The 18,785-nt window shown below is 41.7% G+C and overlaps 1 protein-coding gene across 18 annotated transcripts in view; it reads right to left on the minus strand.

Moving 5' to 3' along the window:
- The window catches only part of SYNE1 (spectrin repeat containing nuclear envelope protein 1), a 296,175-nt gene that overhangs the window by 61,075 nt on the left and 216,315 nt on the right, over positions 1-18,785 (minus strand). For all 18 annotated transcript variants that reach the window (XM_088667313.1, XM_088667312.1, XM_088667311.1 and 15 more), the window contains 11 exons: positions 16,600-16,755; positions 15,476-15,646; positions 14,324-14,457; positions 13,077-13,281; positions 11,162-11,344; positions 10,100-10,246; positions 9,614-9,768; positions 8,447-8,594; positions 4,457-4,551; positions 1,673-1,907; positions 427-621 (listed from right to left, as the gene is read on the minus strand). In XM_088667313.1, coding sequence (XP_088523439.1) covers positions 427-621; positions 1,673-1,907; positions 4,457-4,551; positions 8,447-8,594; positions 9,614-9,768; positions 10,100-10,246; positions 11,162-11,344; positions 13,077-13,281; positions 14,324-14,457; positions 15,476-15,646; positions 16,600-16,755 — 1,824 coding nt within the window. The remainder of the gene's footprint in view (positions 1-426; positions 622-1,672; positions 1,908-4,456; positions 4,552-8,446; positions 8,595-9,613; positions 9,769-10,099; positions 10,247-11,161; positions 11,345-13,076; positions 13,282-14,323; positions 14,458-15,475; positions 15,647-16,599; positions 16,756-18,785) is intronic.

Here is an 18,785-nt window from a genome sequence, read left to right on the forward strand (position 1 = left end):
AATTTTCAGGATCCGGGCAAGGAAGAAATACAGAGAATATACAAAAAAAAGAAAAGAAAAGTGATGCATTTGGCCAAGGCATCCATGCTTCCCTCAAAGTTACTCCGAGTGTTTTAACTAGTTTGCACATAATCATGTAAAGTAGAGATGAGATCTTGTTCTCATTATATAAAGCAGGGCTGGGGGACATGGGTCCCTCTAGTTGTTGCTGGACTCCAACTCTCATCCACCTCAGCCAACGTGAGCAGGGATGATGGGACTTGGAGTCTAGAAACACCTGGAAGGCCACAGGTCCCCCACCCCTGATATGAGAAGGCAGTTATGAACAGAGACATGGACAGAGCTGGGGTAAGTGACTTTGTCTTTCTCACAGAGGCATAATAAAACAGCATTATTTGAAGTAGTGAATTCATTAAGTGAACTTACTTTTAACAAGAATGTAAGCTGTTTCTTCTGTTCCTCAAGTTTGAGGCTAGCCAATTTCCAGCACTCCTGGATTTCTGAAAGTTCAGACTGTAGGGATGTTTCTGTCTCCCCATCAGCACAGAGTAACAGCTGCTTCCCTCCTTCCACTGTTAAGATGTAGCTTCCTTGCTGGCGAAGGAGAACTTTTTCTTTAAGCTGCGAAGACCAATTACATTTTTTTAGCATCATTTTGTTTTTCCCCCCATAATACTTTCTTTGATTCTAAATTCCAAACCATTATAAGTAGTCTTATTCTTTTTATCTAAAGAAGATTTTTTTTTACAATAGTTTCCTGTCTTACATCAAAGAAATAACTAGTACTATCTACAGTAAAGAGGCACCTACCAACAATTTCATTTGCTGTTCCTCAAGCCTTGGAAGAAAGGGGGGAAATAAGCTATTTTCTCTTTCTTCGCCCTTTCTTTTCTGCCCTCCCTTCTCTTTTTTATGAATCCTTTCAATTTTTCTCTGTATCTTTCCCAAAATAACTCCCTTCCCCCTCTATCTTTTATCCCTCTACACACATGCCTCCTACTACTGGGAGGCCACCCCATATATTGAAAATGATAGTTACAAAATATGTTACCAAAATATGTGCAAAGCCTTTTTAAAAGAAATTACATCTCACTCTTCCTTAGAATGCTCAGCAATTTACATTGGTCTCCCAGTTTCTCTCATGCAGCACTGACAAAATACAGGAATGTTGTAGCATCAGCTACCCTTCAGAAATAGTATCTGATGCCTCCCTTCCCTTTCCCCATATTCAGTTTCAGAACTTTAGAGCTATTATCCTTTTCTTTTACTGTTTATCAGCACAACTGCAAGAGAGACGACTCCTTTCATTGTCTTATTCCCCCCCCCCCAGTTACTACAAACTCCCAATACTTCATACCTATCTACACTATGAATCTGTATATAAGATTTGAACTCAGCTGGCAAGCATTAAGAAAGTTCAAGGACTCCCTAAAGATGTACACCAAATAAGTGCACCTGGAACAAGCCATTCACAGCAAATCTGGGGAATAAGCAGCAATTGGATATGGCTAATGGGGAATCAGCCAGATGCTAGGCTGATATTTTTGATGACATCCTTTGTATGTATTTTATACCAGTTGCAGCTACAACTGATGAATGTATTCACTTTTTACTTACAGCAAAATTGCACTTAATTCCAGTTTTATAACTTTAAGGGCCTGCCAAGGTTTACCTGCATTTCATCCAGCAATGCTCTAGCCTGTTGCAGTGGTATAGGAACATTGCCCAGCCCAGTTGCTGTCTGACCAGACACCTCCACCAGCCACTTGCGCAATTTCTCTGCCATCTCTCTGTAGCGTTGCCACTGGCGAATCTGACTGTCAATTATGCCCCGCCTCTGCTGGGCTCTGCGAATCACCCCCTGCCACTGATTACTGAGGAGGGCTAGTTTCAGATTAAACTCATCCCTATAAAGAAGAAAGGACACAAAATGAAGGATTTTGATATCTGTCATTCAGCCAAACAGCACCAAGAGAGCTTCCAAAAACTTTAGGGTCTGTGAACATATGCTTTAATTTAACAAAAATTGGTTGATGTCAGAGCTCCAATTCTAAGGTATCATTACCGTACTTCTGGTGTGATCAGAGGAGCTAAAGAAAGCTAAGGCAGCTGGAATACTCAGTACCTTTGTCTCTAATGTTTCATTGTGATACCACAGAGTGTCTGCAAATTTCTTTGAAAGAATCAATGAGGGCAGATAAGGAGCAAACAAAAACAAAGTTCAAGGGGAAGATTATAAAGACCGCAAAATTCCACCAGGCTTCTGATATGTCCTGTGTACATATATTCCATTTTATTCCTAGACTCGGCCATTTATTAATCTTGGCTTAAGCATTTATCAGCATATAAACACTTGTATGTTTTGTCTAGACCAGAGAATTTCTATGAGAAACGTTCTTCCTGAAGTGCATTTTCCTCAACACTCTAGGGATGAATGCATCCCTGTGATTGTTCCGTAGGTTCACTCTGCTCCACCTTCCTTCTGACTGAAGGTTAAGAATGTCAAAAGTAATTTTTGAAATCAATACATGCAAAATTTGCCACAGCTATCAGTTCCTCCTGGGCACTTCTAATTTTTCCACCTGAGCAACTGACACGAACAATCACCTAAGTACATTGATAAAAGCACAAGCTGAAAAAGAATATTTTGATGAAATTTATTCCATTTTGTGCTGCTTGGCAATGTACACAACTGCTTGTACATATCAGTAAGATCAGGCATCCACAAACTTCGGCCCTCCAGATGTTTTGGACTACAATTCCCATCTTCCCCAACCACTGGTCCTGTTAGCTAGGGATCAGGGGAGTTGTAGGCCAAAACATCTGGAGGGCCGCAGTTTGGGGATGCCTGAGTAAGATGGATGAAAAAGAGGGGTAAACAAAAGTTGGTCAGACTGTGATCTCTTGCAAAGTTCAGTTTTAAGAAAGCACAACAATGGACTGAAGAAAAATAATGGCATAGCACTACTTCAGAAAGAAAAGCGGGGTTCAAAGAACTTTGGTTGCCTAATATTTTTTCCCAGTGCCCAAGAAGCTTAAACTCAGCATTTACATCTCCCACATCTTCCAACTTCATCTTCATTAGAGAGTCAACAGGACTTTTGAGAAGAGAGTCCAAAGGGGTGCTAAAGGAGGAAAATAATTATTTGCAGCTGTCCTCACTGTGGAAGATTTATTTTCTTTTATTTCTTATCCACCCTTTACCATAAGGTTCCATGGAAGCTTACAACAATAAAATATACAATTTCAGATCACTGTGCCTGAACTTACTTTTTCCAGGAGAGGAATACAAGGAACTGTGGCCAACAGTGGTATCAAGAGAAAAAGTCCTAGGTATTACTAACAGACTACTAGATCAACAATGATAACAACACAGGGCCCAGTTGACATCCTTAAGAAAAGAACTTCCCTATGAGGAAAGGTTACATCAGTTGAGTAAGAGGGAACATAAAATAATTAAATTATGCATGGTATGGAGAAAATGGACACCCCCCCAAAAAAAAGCTTTTCTCTCTCTTTCACACCACTAGAACCTGGGATCACCCAATATAGCACAATGCTGGAAGTCAGGACAGACAAAAGGAAGTACTTCTTCATGCATAATTAAACTTTTGGAATTTGCTACCAGAGGAGACAGTGATGGCCACAAAACTGGATGGTGTTAAAAGAGGATTAGACCATGTCATGATGGATAAGGCTGTCAATGGCTACTAGTTATTATGGAGATATACTACCTCCAGAGTTGGAAGTTGTATGTCTCTACAGACTAGCAGCTGGGAATCCCAAGTGGAAAGAGTGTTAATGTGCTCAGACTCTGCTGGGGGCATTCCGCATGCCATGGAGGCTGGATTTTGGTCTGATCCAGAAGGCTCTTCTAGCATTCTAGTTGTAAAGGTTATAAGAGAGTTTTTCTAGGAAAAGGCAGGTTGGAGTCTATTTTCCCCTGGCAATTTGTGTTAGCACAAATAATGATACTAAATTGGAAGGAAAAATGAAATGCTATCATTAGGTATACTATAATAATCTGAATATTGTATTTGCTGGTGTGGACAATTTCCCAGGCTATTCTTCTGAATGAACTATCCAATTTAACTTTCATTTGAAGAACACAATTGGCAGCTGGATGTTCAAACAGTTGTACAAGAAAGCAGGGGGAAACAAATCAACAACAAAACCCTTCAGCCCACTCACCAGCTGGCTGTGGAAGCTTCTGTGCAGCAAAACAGAATGGAAATTGTGATGTAGCTGGAATTAGTGTGTATGCATTTGTGTATGCAAAATGCCAGCAGTCCTGTGCTGACCCACTGCTAACTGAGCAACTGCTTTTTCAGAGGGAAAAACACGGGCATGTGTTCAGAAAATCCAACAATTTTTGCAATCTATGTGGTTGACACTTTGAGTAGAACAGAGAAAATTTCTGCAGAATTATAAAGAGTCAAGTTCTGTACATTCTTACCTGTCTTCCACCTGTCCTTGCTCAAGAAGGTGCTGACCATCCAAGATGATGGAATGTAAAATCTGCTGCCGACTAAACATCTCTGCTTGGAATAACTAGTGTGTTATAAGTTTAAAAAAGAAGGAAAGGGGAGAAATCAAATAAGCTTAAGGACACTGAAGAATTTGGCTCCAAAACAATTTTTCCACTTAGTCAGTATTCTTAGAATTCAGCTTTTTTAATAGACTGCTCTAAACAAACAAAGTAACTGGTTATTGGTACCAATTGACCTAAGTACAGTTTCCCAAAGCCTGGATGACTAGTTAAGTAATCAGGATCAAAGTGTCTGTTTTTTTGTGGTTTTCAGAAGTTATTTGGTCTATGCCATGAAAATTGAGAGCACTAAATTTTTAATCCTGTTTTTATATTAATGATAGTATGTTGCTTTATATGGTGTATAAGCAACTCATTTCAAGTTGTGTTTGCTGGAGACTTTCCTTTTGCTTGTTTAATCTTTTGTTACACAACAGGGGAAGAAACTTCATTTTAAAGGGAAAAACCCTGGAAGCATACTGTGTTCTAAACACAAACAAACACATTGTTTCTTCAACTTTTAAGATATCGTGGCTGAGAATTCCTCGTTATGTTTACAGCCTGTTCCCTAGAGACCTCTGGTGGCAATAAGCTCCACTGTTAGCTTTCCACATGTTTACAGCCTGTTCCCTAGAGACCTCTGGTGGCAATAAGCTCCACTGTTAGCTTTCCACAATGGAAGACTTTAAAAATGGAGACAGAAGAATCACATTACAGGTGAAGGAATATGCAATGGTATATTAACATGTTTAACCTGATAGATAAAAAGGGCTTCAGTTACTGACCTACTGAGGCATTATTTCTCTCCCACCCACTTTAAAAATAAATATCCTAGGATCCTGCATATGAATAACCACAGATCAATGCGGTGACAGATGTTGCAGCCAGATCGCCCTCACATCCAAGATGGCGTCGTTAGAGGAAGCACCGATTTGAGCTCCGCGTCAGTTGTGCAGTTTTTATTAGTTTTATCAGCTTTTTATTAGCTTTTATCAGTTCTAGTATTTTATCGCTCGGTATCTTTTTCTTAATTACTATATTCACAAAGTTTAAGCTAAAAGTTTTAGAGAAAGCCCTGGAAAGTCTCAGAGAAAGCCTTAACTCCAGCTTGACTCAATCTACCAACTACTTATCAGCAGGAGAGGAGATCAAACGCCCTACTCTTGGAAGGACGCAGGGTTTCCTGATTTACAGCAGAAAATAGTAGCAGCTGCATCTCCGTGAAAATGTCTAAGAAAAAGAAGCGATCGGCTTCATCTCCACAAGTGAGCCCACAGCAGAAGTGCAAGCAGAGTAAACTGGATGATTTCATAAGAGCCCAGAATTCAGAACCTACTACATCAAACAGAGTTCATTCCCAGGAAGGTGGGGACGCTTTAACAGGTGGAGACCACCCAGGGGAGAACGCTGAGATGAGCGCCTATGAACTATCTCATGAACCACTACTGCAAGAACTATCTTATGAACTACTACTGCAAGAACAGTGGGGGAAATTAACACCAAACTAGAAAAGACAACACCACTCCTGGCTGAGTTGGTGCTTTTGGCGGCCAGTAATAGCTCCCTCGATACTAATGAGATTGACTGCAGCATTGCCCTCCCCCAAGACCACTGTGCACAGGGGTGTAACTGGTCTGGATCCGACAACCGAGAGACTACAAATAGCAAAAAAAAAAAAAAAATGAAAGTAGGGACTTGAGCCTACAAAACACCCAAGTAGCTCTCAATATATAGCCTTTCAAAGGTATGCTGCCTTACTGGAAATCAATCGCTAGTGTGAAGAGAAACTTTAAGCTTTTACTAGATATCCAGTGTGGCAATCTGATTGTGATAAACCTGCTTTGCACAGACTTCCAGCACACTAGACTCATGCTGACATTTCCCGAATCCTAAAAAGCTCCTGAAATATAGGGCCCTCTTACAGGTCTATAATATTGAGTTGAGGCGAGTTTTTAAAGACACAGAACGAAAACAACTACTGCCAAATTTGTCGTATTGCCGGACCGACCCCAGGTAATCAATGCCCACTTTGTTGGAGGGCACTTGCTATAGGCCAGTGGTTCATTCGGCAGGTTACACGTGATGCACCCAGCCGTAACACTCCCTTGGAGAGGAAAACTTTAGAGCAAAAAGGCCAATTACACAAAGAACACCAGCCCAATCTAGATAAGTCAAATACAGGACACTCTATTAGCCCCTTGGTTAATCTCGAAATTCACCATCCTTTACCCCGGCTGGAACCCGATCAGCCATCGGCAAATGACACTCCTCCCAAGGGAAACACAACACACAGACAATCAGAGACAGATTTAATTGTCTTCAACTAAGACCCCCCCCCATTGCCTTAGCAAATGACACCAGGGTCCACAGACTAATAACCGATGCCCCAGAGGTAGTGGAGGAAATACATCAGGAACTGTCTGGGGCTTCAAGTGATAGCCAACCTTCCGACATGCACCTATATTGACTTTTTGCCACGGTTGGGAACCTGGTGCAAAATTCCTCTCTGCAGTTGTTATTGTGGAATGTGGCAGAAAGGTAGGCCTTTGGATGGATTGTTAACCCTAGTGGCTCTCCATATAAAAAGTGAACATATCCTGTTGACATGCTAGCTGTAAATTACTAGTAACGAAGATATCTCTATTTCGTTTTTTGTCATCGAAATACACTGCAGACATCTGATCTCCCTGGAGACCTAGAGATGCGACGATAGACTGCTCTGCCTCCTTTCTTTTAGCAAATGTTTTGTGCCACTGGGGAAGTGGTAATTCTGTATTGATTTGTTTTGGATGTTTGTATGTGATGCCCATAAAAGGTTTGATAATGTTGATGATGAATAACCACAGATCTGCCAGTTCAGTTTATGACCTTTCAACAGAGAGGATAGCAGGAGACAACAACCGAACTCCCAATGTCACCCTGTGGAAAAAATAACACCCAGACAGAGCCATCTATTTAACTGAAGTTTTTATATATACTCAAAACCAGGTCTCCTGCAGATGATATAAGGATTTGAAGGAAGTAATGTACCCCATAATATATTTACCCTTAACAACTTGGGACCAGTTTACCTAGGGGATTGCCTTACCCTACATGTGCCCACTCGACTGCTACAATGGGTGGAATTGGCAAACTACAGGTACCATATAATACCCATTTGCATTTCTAAGTCCTCAGTCATTTAGTGTGGTAGCTCCTGCACTTTGGAACTCCCTCCCTGCTAAGATCAAGCCGGCACCTTCACTGTACTCTTTTTGGCACCTGCTAAAAACATTATTGCTTAGACAAGCCTAGTCAGATCCTTAGATACTTGAGGTAATTTGTAATATGTTTTAGCATTTTAACTTTTGTGTGTTTTAAAATATGGTTGTGATTTTTTTTCTTGATTTTCTTGCTTTATCTTTTTGTAATCAGCTTTGAGATTGCTTTTACAATCAAATCATATATAAATTTTATGAAATATAGATAGATAGATAGATAGATAGATAACACCTGGATGAGGAATGGACTGAGCAAATCAAAGTATGAAAATCATTTGACAAAGTAAGGCTTCAGATAAATTAACACCTGACTCAGGTACTCAGACTAAGCACTCTCAACAATCATCTTGCACAGTACATTGTGCAGAAATTCATCTTCTTCTTCATTATTATTGATTAAATTTATATATACCACCCTTCATATCTATAGATCTTAGAGTGGTTCACACACAGCAGTTGCTACGGCTAATACCAATGCACTTCCAGCTCACATATATCACAGTTAATCGGAATGAGTGAAGAAGGTGTATGGAAGATGACAAAACCTAACACTTGAACAATAAACGCTTACAGTTGTAATGGTTGCAATCTACAAGCCACTGATCAATCCAACCACAGATTGGATTGTCAGTTTGCTCATTCTTTCATTACAACTTGCCTCGTGCGCCCTCTGCTGTTCCAAAAGAAGTTGGTAGTTTCCTGAAATCTCAGCGGCCAATTTCTGTTCCGTCTGAACCAAGAATTCCATCCAAGTCTCACATTTTTCTAGGAAGGTCTGTTGCTGCAGCATGAAGGATTGCAGCTTACTGTAAGGATAAAAGAGTGATTCAGTAACACCTCAGAGCTTGCTAAAACAAACTTACAGCAGTTCTTAAGTGAGCCATTTCACTTCACTTTGGCCTAAACGAGATTATTTATTTATTCATCCTGGGTATTTTTTAAAAAGTACGTACATAAAAATTAATTTAAAACAACTACCACATCGTAGATAAACATGCACATTTCTGCTTGCCTCTTTCATTAGTTTGAATGTTAGAAGAATATGTTTTCCCCATTTAAAATGTGCCTTTAGTTCATAAACAAAATCCCACAGCTGCCTTCATTTTGGAAGAACTGATTTAGCAAAGCAACCTCCATTTCAATAAATGAAGTGATTAGCTCATTGTTGCTATTTCAGAAAATTCAGTAAAAAGTACAGGAGATTACTGCTAGGTAAGTGGGTACAGGAGGGCAGTTTCAGGAATGCGTCTTCTCAAGCTTCCCACAGGTGCTAACACTGTGTGCACACACACATGAGGTTGTGCCCCTGTTCACTTCAAGGAGAGCCCCAAAGTTGGCAGGCAGAGGAACTAGCTGAGCTGGGGCAGGGGGAGAAGGGCTGCTGCAGCCTGTTGTGGCTACCCCCTCCAAGGTTTGCTGGGGCTGCCCATCCGCAACCTTTCATTTGTGCTGAAATGTGTTGTCATGCTGTAGTTTGCACCTGTTGACAGCCAAACTGCAGCACTACAACACATTTTTATAGAAACAAGCAGAACTAGCTTTCCCAACCTAGTATCCTCCAGATACTATGGATTATCAAAAGCCCCAGCCATCACTGTTGTGGTCCAAAACATCTGTAACGTACCAGGTTAAGGAAGACTAATGGAGATTATTCTGCTTTCAGGAACACAATTGAACCCACCAAACTTTTAATTCCTCCCAATCTTATGCAACTATAGAATAAGTTTAAAAACCAAGCCTGGAAGCATCACATTTATTTAACCGTGCTACATTAAACCTCCATTCAGTCCAAGTTAACACTTTGGTCCTTTATAAGTTGTCCCACCTGAATCTTTCTGTGGTTTGTGACGAAATAATGGACCAATGTCTATTTAGATTTTGCATTCTTTTGATTTCTTTATCATTCAGGGGTAGTCTATATCCTAGCTCATTCAGACGATCCATATCTGGTGCCATGCTGCTGAATTTTAACATCTGGCGCTGTATAGTGATAGGGAACAAAGAAGTAATCAGAGCATATGGGCTAGGATGCTGATCATCAGAGAATCAGAATGAACATACATATCAGTGCTTTTATGGATATTCATGTAAGATGCCTTTCATATTTTAGCACAATTTTAGATTTTAGGCACATCCATTACACCAATAAAACATATACAGTTTAAATCCTTATGTTCTTCTGGAAAACAACAACTCAGAGTTTACAGTTTATTGGGGAAAAGGTTCCCTGAAGTGTTTGTTCTCATTAAACATACTTTAGTATCAGACAAATTTTGCAAGTAAAAAAAGCCATGCTTCTGCCCTAACTCACTTTAAGCTCTTCCATTCTATTCCGTATTATGGACAGATCGGATGAACTACTTGGGTCTTGTTCTTTTAACACTTCTTCAGCTTGCTTTATCCAATCCTCTAGCCCTCCTAGGCTCTTGGAAAATGTCTGGTAATCTTGAACCCCAGCCTTGTATTAGAAAAAGAAAAAAGGAAAGGAAAGCTCATAAATTATGAAACGTAGGTTTCTTTCCACTAATTGTCTACCAGAGCCTGAAATCCACAGTGGTATGTTAACAGATCTTGCAGCTTGGGTGAATTAGAATGGAATAATCACATTTTCTGGAGTTGAAGGCATTATTCATGCAGGAACTATTTATAAGAGAAGTGGAGATGAGAGAGAGAAACAGCAGATATCTTGTCTCAACAAGCTGGGAGAGAACAATAAACTAAATGGCTCAGCTTTTAGAGGTGGAGTCAACTTAAGCAGAGAGCTATAAGCAAGTACTGGCTGGATTGCTGGACAAAACAGTGCCCTCATGTAGTTTAAAGTAACATATGCATTACTCATGCATTACTTATCAGTGAGAAGAATATGTATTTATTTTTCTCTAACAGGTTGCACAATTTCCTTCTTATTTTCATCACCTTGCTTTACTTTTTCACCTCAGATTCCTAGAAGATAAATGATACCTTGGGTGTGGCCTGCCAGTCCCTCCCCAAGTTCCACCCTAATCCCTATGGCAACCTTCCCTCCTCAAACTTTGTACTCTTCCCTCTTCTATGGGTTGTATTCTCTGTGACTGGACAACAACAAATAACAAGAACATATTGATTTATAACAGTGAAAGTGTGAATTTGAATCCTTTTGCTAGGCATGAGGTCAATACAACAACAATGATGAAAACTGAATCACTAATAAGAGTAATAATTTTATTATTTTTATGCCGCCCATCTGACTGGGTTGCCCCAGCCATTCTGGGCGGCTCCCAACAAAATATTAAAAACACAGCAAAACATCAACTTAAAAACTTACATGAATTATGTGAGCAGTGGAAGGTACTGGGAAAGAAGGAGGTGTAAGTGTGTGGTAAGGTCTTCCTACCTGTAGTATAGATTGCTGCCTGCAAAGAGTGTGTTCTAAGGATGATAAAGTCTGGTTCAGAGAGACCTGACCATACTGGAGTGCTGCTGCTGCAGAAGAGTCCACCTGTTGCTTCAGCTGTTCCCCCAGTTCATGCAGAACAAACAGAGAATCCTGCACTGTCTTCATGCCTTTAAGCAAATCCTGCAGAAAAACAACATACAAGTAGCTTCTGAGGGGTGATTTTTCATAGTGCAAAGTATTATTGAAATTAAAATGTGTTGACATGGACCTCAACGTAACTGTTATAGCTCTCCTGGAAGAAAATGGTATTGACCATCTCGGCTGTGAGTCTTAGGGACCTGCTCCTTGCCTTGCAGGCAAGTACTCATGTATTCATTCATTCATTCATTCATTATACATACACACATACATACACACATACATGCTGTCAGGGGGTTGTTGCGGCTACTCTCGAGTAAAGACGCTCCAGTCCGCACTGTCTTTAAGAGTTTTGTTGTGCATACTATTTACAGTGCGGAGATAATAGAAAACATGACTGCCTAGTCCGATTCAGAACCGGCAATGGCTGCCATCTGCTTTTCGGCCAGCATAAAAGCCTGGGCACCCAAAAACGCCGCCCCTTCACCCTACGTGTGGCCGTGCGCCTCAATTCAGGCGCCGGAAGGAGAGGTCTCCCCTCTTGCTGGCTGGGGCGGCGCCTGGGCTCCGACATCTTGCTGAGCCCCTCATCCGCTGACCCTTGACCAGAGCGGTGCCAAGGCTCTGACGCGTCTCTGAGCCCCTCCTGCACGCTCTGTTCCCCATAGCGTTGCCAGGGCTCAAACACCTCACTGAGCCCTCTCTCCATTCCGCTCCCTTCCTCATTCCCTCCTCCTGACTCGCTGCTCGTGCTGTTGCTGGGCGAAGTGCTGCTCAGGATGACGGGGGGAGGCTCCCTGTAGGGAGGGCCATAGCTGCCAAGTCTCCCGTTTTCCCTGGGAAAACCCATTTTTTACTTACCTTTTCCCGGTGGTCCCCCGTATCACTTCGTCTCCCGTTTTTCTCCGTTATTTTCTCCTGCCGGCGGCCATTTTTTTCTTTCCGATTTGCCCTTCTATGGGCACCAAAAATGGCCGCAGCCAGCTTCAAAAGCCGCATGTACGCATGTCCGGAAGTGCATAGACGTCACTTCCGGTGTTGGCGGCGGCCATTTTGGTGCCCATAGAAGGGCAAAGCGACACCGGAAGTTACATCGATGCAATTTCCGGTGTCAAATGGCTGCCGGTCCCGGATTCTGCAGTCCGGAACTGGGAAGGTAAGGGGAGGGCCCCTGACACATACATACATATGTCACCTTTATCTTCCAAGGAGCTCAAGGTGGTGTACATGGTTCTCCTCCTCCCCATTTCACCATCACAACAACCCTGTAAGGTAGGTTAAGCTATGAGATGGTGACTGGTCCAAGTTCACCCAGTAAGCTTCATGGCTGCATGGGGATTTATTCACTGGATGGTGCAGCCATCACCAACAGGGAAGGCAATACCACAGTCCCAGGACTATGAAGATGTAGCAATCAAAAGAACCTGGGTTCAGGGGTAAGGTGGCAATAAGCAACCTTACCTCATCCTCCCAATTTGCTATTTGGGGGAATGCCCTTTATTTCTTAGGGTCTCAGGGCAAATTTGGTGTGGGGAAATGTTTTGGAAAAACTGATCTCCTTGGTCTATGAGTGGCAATGGTCTGAGTGGAGGATCAGGGACTGGAGCCTGGGAGAAGAATGAGTATGGTAAAGGTGTATTGGAAGAGAAGGGAAATACTTCATCTGTTCCCTTGTCAGTATTCAGCTAGTTTTTTAGAATCCTTTCACATTAGGGACCTTGCTGCAGTTAAAGAGTGTGGACTAATGGCACAGCCTTCAGTTTACTGAACTTACGTTGCAATCATGAATCCAAGCAGCAATTTCATCATCAGCAATGTCCTTGCTAGTTGCAGCCTTCAGAAGTTCATTTGTTCGGTCCTCATACTGCTGAACTGTGGAGCAGCACTGTGTGTAATAGTTTTTGTACTTTTGCCAGAGCTGAAGCAGACCCTTACTGGAATGCAGATGCTCTGCAATTTCTTCTAGAAGGTTGTTCCACCTGGTGATTATAACCAATGGATTGTGAGATAGAGGAGCTCACAGAGGGAAAACAAAATAGACTATGGAAGAACTTTTGAGTACATCTTCATCTTGGGTTATAAAACTTCAGCATGAATAAGATGGTAATTTGGCTATTTATCACAAAAACAATTTGAAAAAGAGGAACACCAAGTATGCTGACTAATGGTCTTTGAAGCCAATCTTCATAACCCTATGATGACCTTTGTTCCAGAAAAAAGTAATTAACAAAAGAGACATGTAGGGGCATGAGTGTTAAAGAAACCCTTCATTTGAAAACTACATGTGGAGAAAAGAACCAAAAACATTATGTAGAATGAAGTGGTGCGCTAAGGAGATATAATTCTGGACACCATATTGCAGATGGAAGGACCTGTGAATGTTTACTCACATTAAAAAGACAAACATGTAGTAACTTAGCAGATCAGAATTAATCTGATCACAATCTTCTCCCATGGGGTACTCTAACTCACACAGCTTCCAAGGGGGTTTATTATAAATGTGTGTGTTTGAGACCATAATTTAACTGGATTTAGGTGTCTACTTTGCCACATCTTTGAAGCTTCTGGTTTATACTGGAACTATTTAACGTTTCAAATGATAACAGAAAAATATTTTTGTTTTGCCTATTTTATACAGATGACTAGAACAGCCTAGAGTTATACTGGCTCAGAGAGAAACAGATTTTCATTACAGAGCTGGGAGGACTAGGCTAAAACTACAGTTATACCTCTTCTTGTTGTGTTTTTTCGGGTTAAGAACATGGCAATCCCAGAAGTGTTTACTTCCGGGTTTCGCCATGTGCGCATGCACAGAAGCGTTCTGCGCAGATCACACATGCACAGAAGCGCTGCTCTGGTTACAGACTTTCCGGGGTGCGAACAGCACCCCGGAACAGATCGTGTCAGCAACCAGAGGTACCATTGTACTTGAGGAACCTGCAAGCTTGTTTTGCCCCTCCCACCCTTCATGTACCTATTTGGGATTATGTTTAAAAACCACGTTTGGGAATGGTTTCTTACCTCAAGTTCATTTCTTTCAAAGTGTTGTTAAGTACTTCTATGACAGGTGGGTGGCATTCTTTCAATAACTGATTGGTCACTGATCCAAATTTCTGTAAACTATGGTCTTGCTTTTCCAATTCATCCTGCAAGTTCTTTAAAAAGAAGAAGAGAGATTAAAGGGGAAAGAAATGTGCAGTTGCAACCAGGAAGGAGGACATGGAATAATAAATCACTATGTTATTTATTTACAGGCAGGAGTTACCCATTCAAATTCCAGCTCATGTGACTCCAGAGAGACCACATCAGAAAAAGAGTGGGCCTCTGTAGAGACCTCCAGTGCCACTGCTGTCAGACAGTTGAACAGCCTGAATTGCCTAGCTCCAAAGACACATTGCCTGCCCACAACAGCCTCACACACTCCACCTCAATCCTAGACTTTTCCGCTTCTCCCCAGGAGCAAAGGTGGCTTTGGGCCCAGCAACAAGTCCAGAGCCAGTGATGATGCTCTTTCCAAGCAGTCAGAGGAATTCACTACAAGGTCTACTCAGGAGGAGAAGCACAGAAGGAGCATGAGTACAGTGGGACCCAGCAGATAACCAGAAAGGGGTAGGAGCCACATAAGAGGATATAAACCTCCCAGTGTCTTGTGGGTTGCCTACCAAGTCCACAGCCGCATAACCAAGCCCAGCTTGGTCCAGCTCTGAGTTCACCTGTTGTCCTTCTCCAACCTGGTTTGCCCTCCTCCCAGGTATGGGGAGCTGATGATGGATTCCCCTGTGCATCTGATTATAGGTATGCCTATAATCCCCCTTTTTATGGATCCCCCTTTTTACTTTTTACCTACTGAACTTCCAGCACCAATTGAAGATTTTTATTTATTTCTTTATTCCAGCAGGCATTTTAATTGCAGTTTGATTTTAAGGTTTTAAATTTTCTTTTCAAAGTTACATCTGGCAACCTGTTAGCAAGAACTACCGTAAAATGATGCTAGGAAAGATGCGTAGAAATCCTAAAGCACCACTGAATGAAGAACACTGTAGAACAAGTTTGCTATGTTTTAAGTGTAGTTTTAAAAGGCTTCAATTGGTAATAACTTGCTTCCCTGCAAAGTTTGAAAATTTCCCTGACTTTCCTAGAATACACTAAAGGCTTTGATGCTCATGTCCTTACCTGAAGGTTATCTACTTGGACTTTCACTGCTTCCAGGGAACCTGTAAGGAGATGAAAGCGAGATAAAGAGTATCTGGCTTCCATCAGATAACTATTTAGTTCTTCATAAGCTGCTTTATAAGCATTCCACTGATCAAGGACAGACTGCAGCAATATTTTCAGCTGGCCAACCTGACAGAAAAAGAAACAGAACCAAACAATAAATAAAAAATGAAAGTATGAATGCCATTTTGCTGCCTGTTTAAATCATTCTGAAGACAAGGTTACTGTCAGGGAGTTGTTGCGGCTATTCCTGAGTAAAGACGCTGCAGTCCATTGTGTCTTTAAAGGTTTTAGTGTGCATACTATTTACAGTGCAGAGATAGAAGAAAACATGACCTCCTAGTCACTCTCAGAACCCGGCAATGGCGCCCGTCTGCTTCGGGCCCAGCATAACAACCTGGGCACCCCGAAACGCCACCCCCTAGCCCTGCGTTTGGGCGCATGCCTCAATTTGGGCGCCGGAAGGAGCGGTGCCCCTTCTTCCCCTGGCCGGCTGGGGCAGTGCCTGGGCTCTGACACCTCCTTGAGCCGTCCCTCCTCCACTTGTTGGTCAGAGTGGTGCAGGGGCTCTGATGCCTCGCTGAGCCTTCCCTCCTCCATTCCGCTTCCCCCTGACCTGCTGCTAGCACTGTCTCTGGGCGAAGTGCTGGTCAGGATGATGGGGGGAGGCTCCCTGTAGGGAGTCGCCCTGACAGTTACTATTTCAGATTTTATTATTTTCTCTGGTCTAATATTGACAAGCACACACACCCGTTCCCCTGCAGCCCCCGTACCACCTATCATGCTGATATGGAGCAGATTTTCAGGAGGCAGAAGGGGTCTGCAGCGGGGAGGAGGAATTGCCAAGGCTCATCTCTTCCTCTTCATGGAAAATCTGGGTTCAACCAATAGCCTATGTATTCTTTAGTTTTGTAAGATGAGTTGCAATCCAAACGGAGTAAAATGTTTAAAAAGCTCTACATAAATTCTACACAAGCAAATCAAATTCCTTTGCTAAACTGCAGCAGCACATGCAAAAATTCCTATCGGCTGCTCTTTGAGCTAAAATCCCCCTCTGTATAAATGCAGCCATACTTGCTTACCATGTGGTCCAAATTTGCCCAAGAATGGTTTAGTTTCTGAAGTGTGTTCATGACAACAACAGAAACTTCTTCTTTTTTATTCTGCATCAAGGAAAGGCCACACTGTTCCACTTTCTCCACTTCCTTTTCCTTAGATTTTATTTGCTGTTCAAGTTCCTGAAAGAAATACAAATGACCGTGGTTTTGTTTTAGGTTTGCAACTTTCGCAAATGTCAAAAACATTAACAGTTCCCAATAAACAGTGAAAGATCTGGTGGAGAATTCGCACAGCTCTCTAATGCAACGGATTCACCATAAATAATGATTAACATATTGCCATTTCAATTATTTTTAATTAAAACAATAGGCTGTCTGTATCAAATGCTGGATGGACTTTCACTCCTCCTCCCCACCTCCCAAATCCACTCCAGAGAGCATCCCAACCCACTGGAGCTACAGGGAGGAGGAAAGGAACAGTAAGTTCCATCACACAAGTGGAACAGTAGCACTGAATATCATCCTGTGTTTATTCAGAATCATCACATTCTGAATGTGATTCTGAATGTCACTTAGATTGCACATGGCCCATAACTAGAAATCACAAGAAGACTTGTGCATAATCTTTCGTAAGGTTGTATATTACTGTTAAAATATAAAGTTACAATTAAATAAAATTATGATTGCAAGATTTTTGACTAGCTGTTCCAGTTCTGTTTTCTTAGTATAAAGCACTTTTTTAATTTCCTGGCAGACCAATGCTTCACTCTTCATTTTGGAATGGTTTAATGGTTAACATATTCTCTTTTAGATTTACACTGAGGTCTACAACAAAATGTTCAAATAAATAAATAAAATTTAAACTGGCCTGAGATCAAAGGAAGGAAAAATGCACCAAATGCCAAAAATACTGGAAGAGAAATACTTTTATCTTTCCAATCTCATAACTCAATTAAATTGTCGTGCTTGCTTCTGATTTACTGCGGAGATTTTCCTAAACTATTTGAGGAAAATTTGAATGCTATCTACCAGCAGTTAATATAGGAATTGCAACATTTGCATTACATTGCTCTAATGGGTGGTGTTAAGAGTAGATCCATTAAAATCAGAGGACTTAAGTCAAGGCTAACTTATGCTGATTGATTTCAATGAATTTACTCTGAGTATAACTAAGTTGAATATCACCCATGTCTAAAGAATAGAATATTTTAATGATATTAAAATAGAAATATCTTAATGTTTTAATATAAAATCTGGTCCTTGAGAGAATTGTTTAGTTTTCAAAGTATAGAAAACATTCACTTCAGTCTAGTGGCACATATGAGAAGTTCCGGAAAGGTCTACAGGATTCAGGGTGGTCTAGAATTTAGGTCAGAGCTAAATTATGGGGCAGTTTATCAACATAAGAGAGTGATCCAGACAATCTACTGCCATATTGAATTACACCAACAGAGCCAAGCTAAGGTCTGGAATCTAGGTCAGAGCTAAGGAATGAAATATCTTTATCAACACTAAGGGGGTGATTCCAATGATCTACTGCCATATTGAGTTACAGCTAGAAAGTGAAGGTAACATGAAAACAGAACAAGTACAGTAGGCGTCACAGCTTATGTTTGAGACACAATAGAGACATGGCCACATAAAATTGAGGGATGGAAAGGAGCAAGAGGTGTCAGGGCCAAGCAACACCCAGCCAGCTGAAAGTAGTGATGGGCCTGATGGTAAACTGAAGATGAATCCTGGCTAGGCAGAGGTGCTGTGAATGGGTGGTTGCCATGTTTGGGAATTAGGTATCTGGAAGAGGTATCAACCCCTTCCTCTCAATGCAAAGGGAACAGGTTCTTAGTCTGGGACTGCTTCTGGATTCCAACCTGGATTCTAAGCACAGCTGTTCCTGGACCAGGATAGCCTGGCTTCAGCTGACCATGTCCTAGTGCCATCAGGCCAGGATTACTGCAATGTCTTCCAGGTGTGGTTTCCCTTGAAGACAGCCCAGAAACTGCAGCTAGTGCATAATGCAGCTACCCGGTAGATCCAATGGGCCACAGGTTCTGAAAGCACACCATTGGCTGCCAGTTCCTGGGTCCAATTCAGTGCAATGGTACCAGCATACAAATTTGTAGATGGCTTGGCACCCAAATACCTAAAATAATACTTCCTCAAATATTTGCAGGGGAAGCTCTGTTGGCAGTGCTGCCCAGCTGGCATTG

Source organism: Zootoca vivipara, chromosome 3 (genome assembly GCF_965207765.1).
Source record: "Zootoca vivipara chromosome 3, rZooViv2.hap1.1, whole genome shotgun sequence".
Taxonomy (NCBI): Eukaryota; Metazoa; Chordata; class Lepidosauria; order Squamata; family Lacertidae; genus Zootoca; species Zootoca vivipara.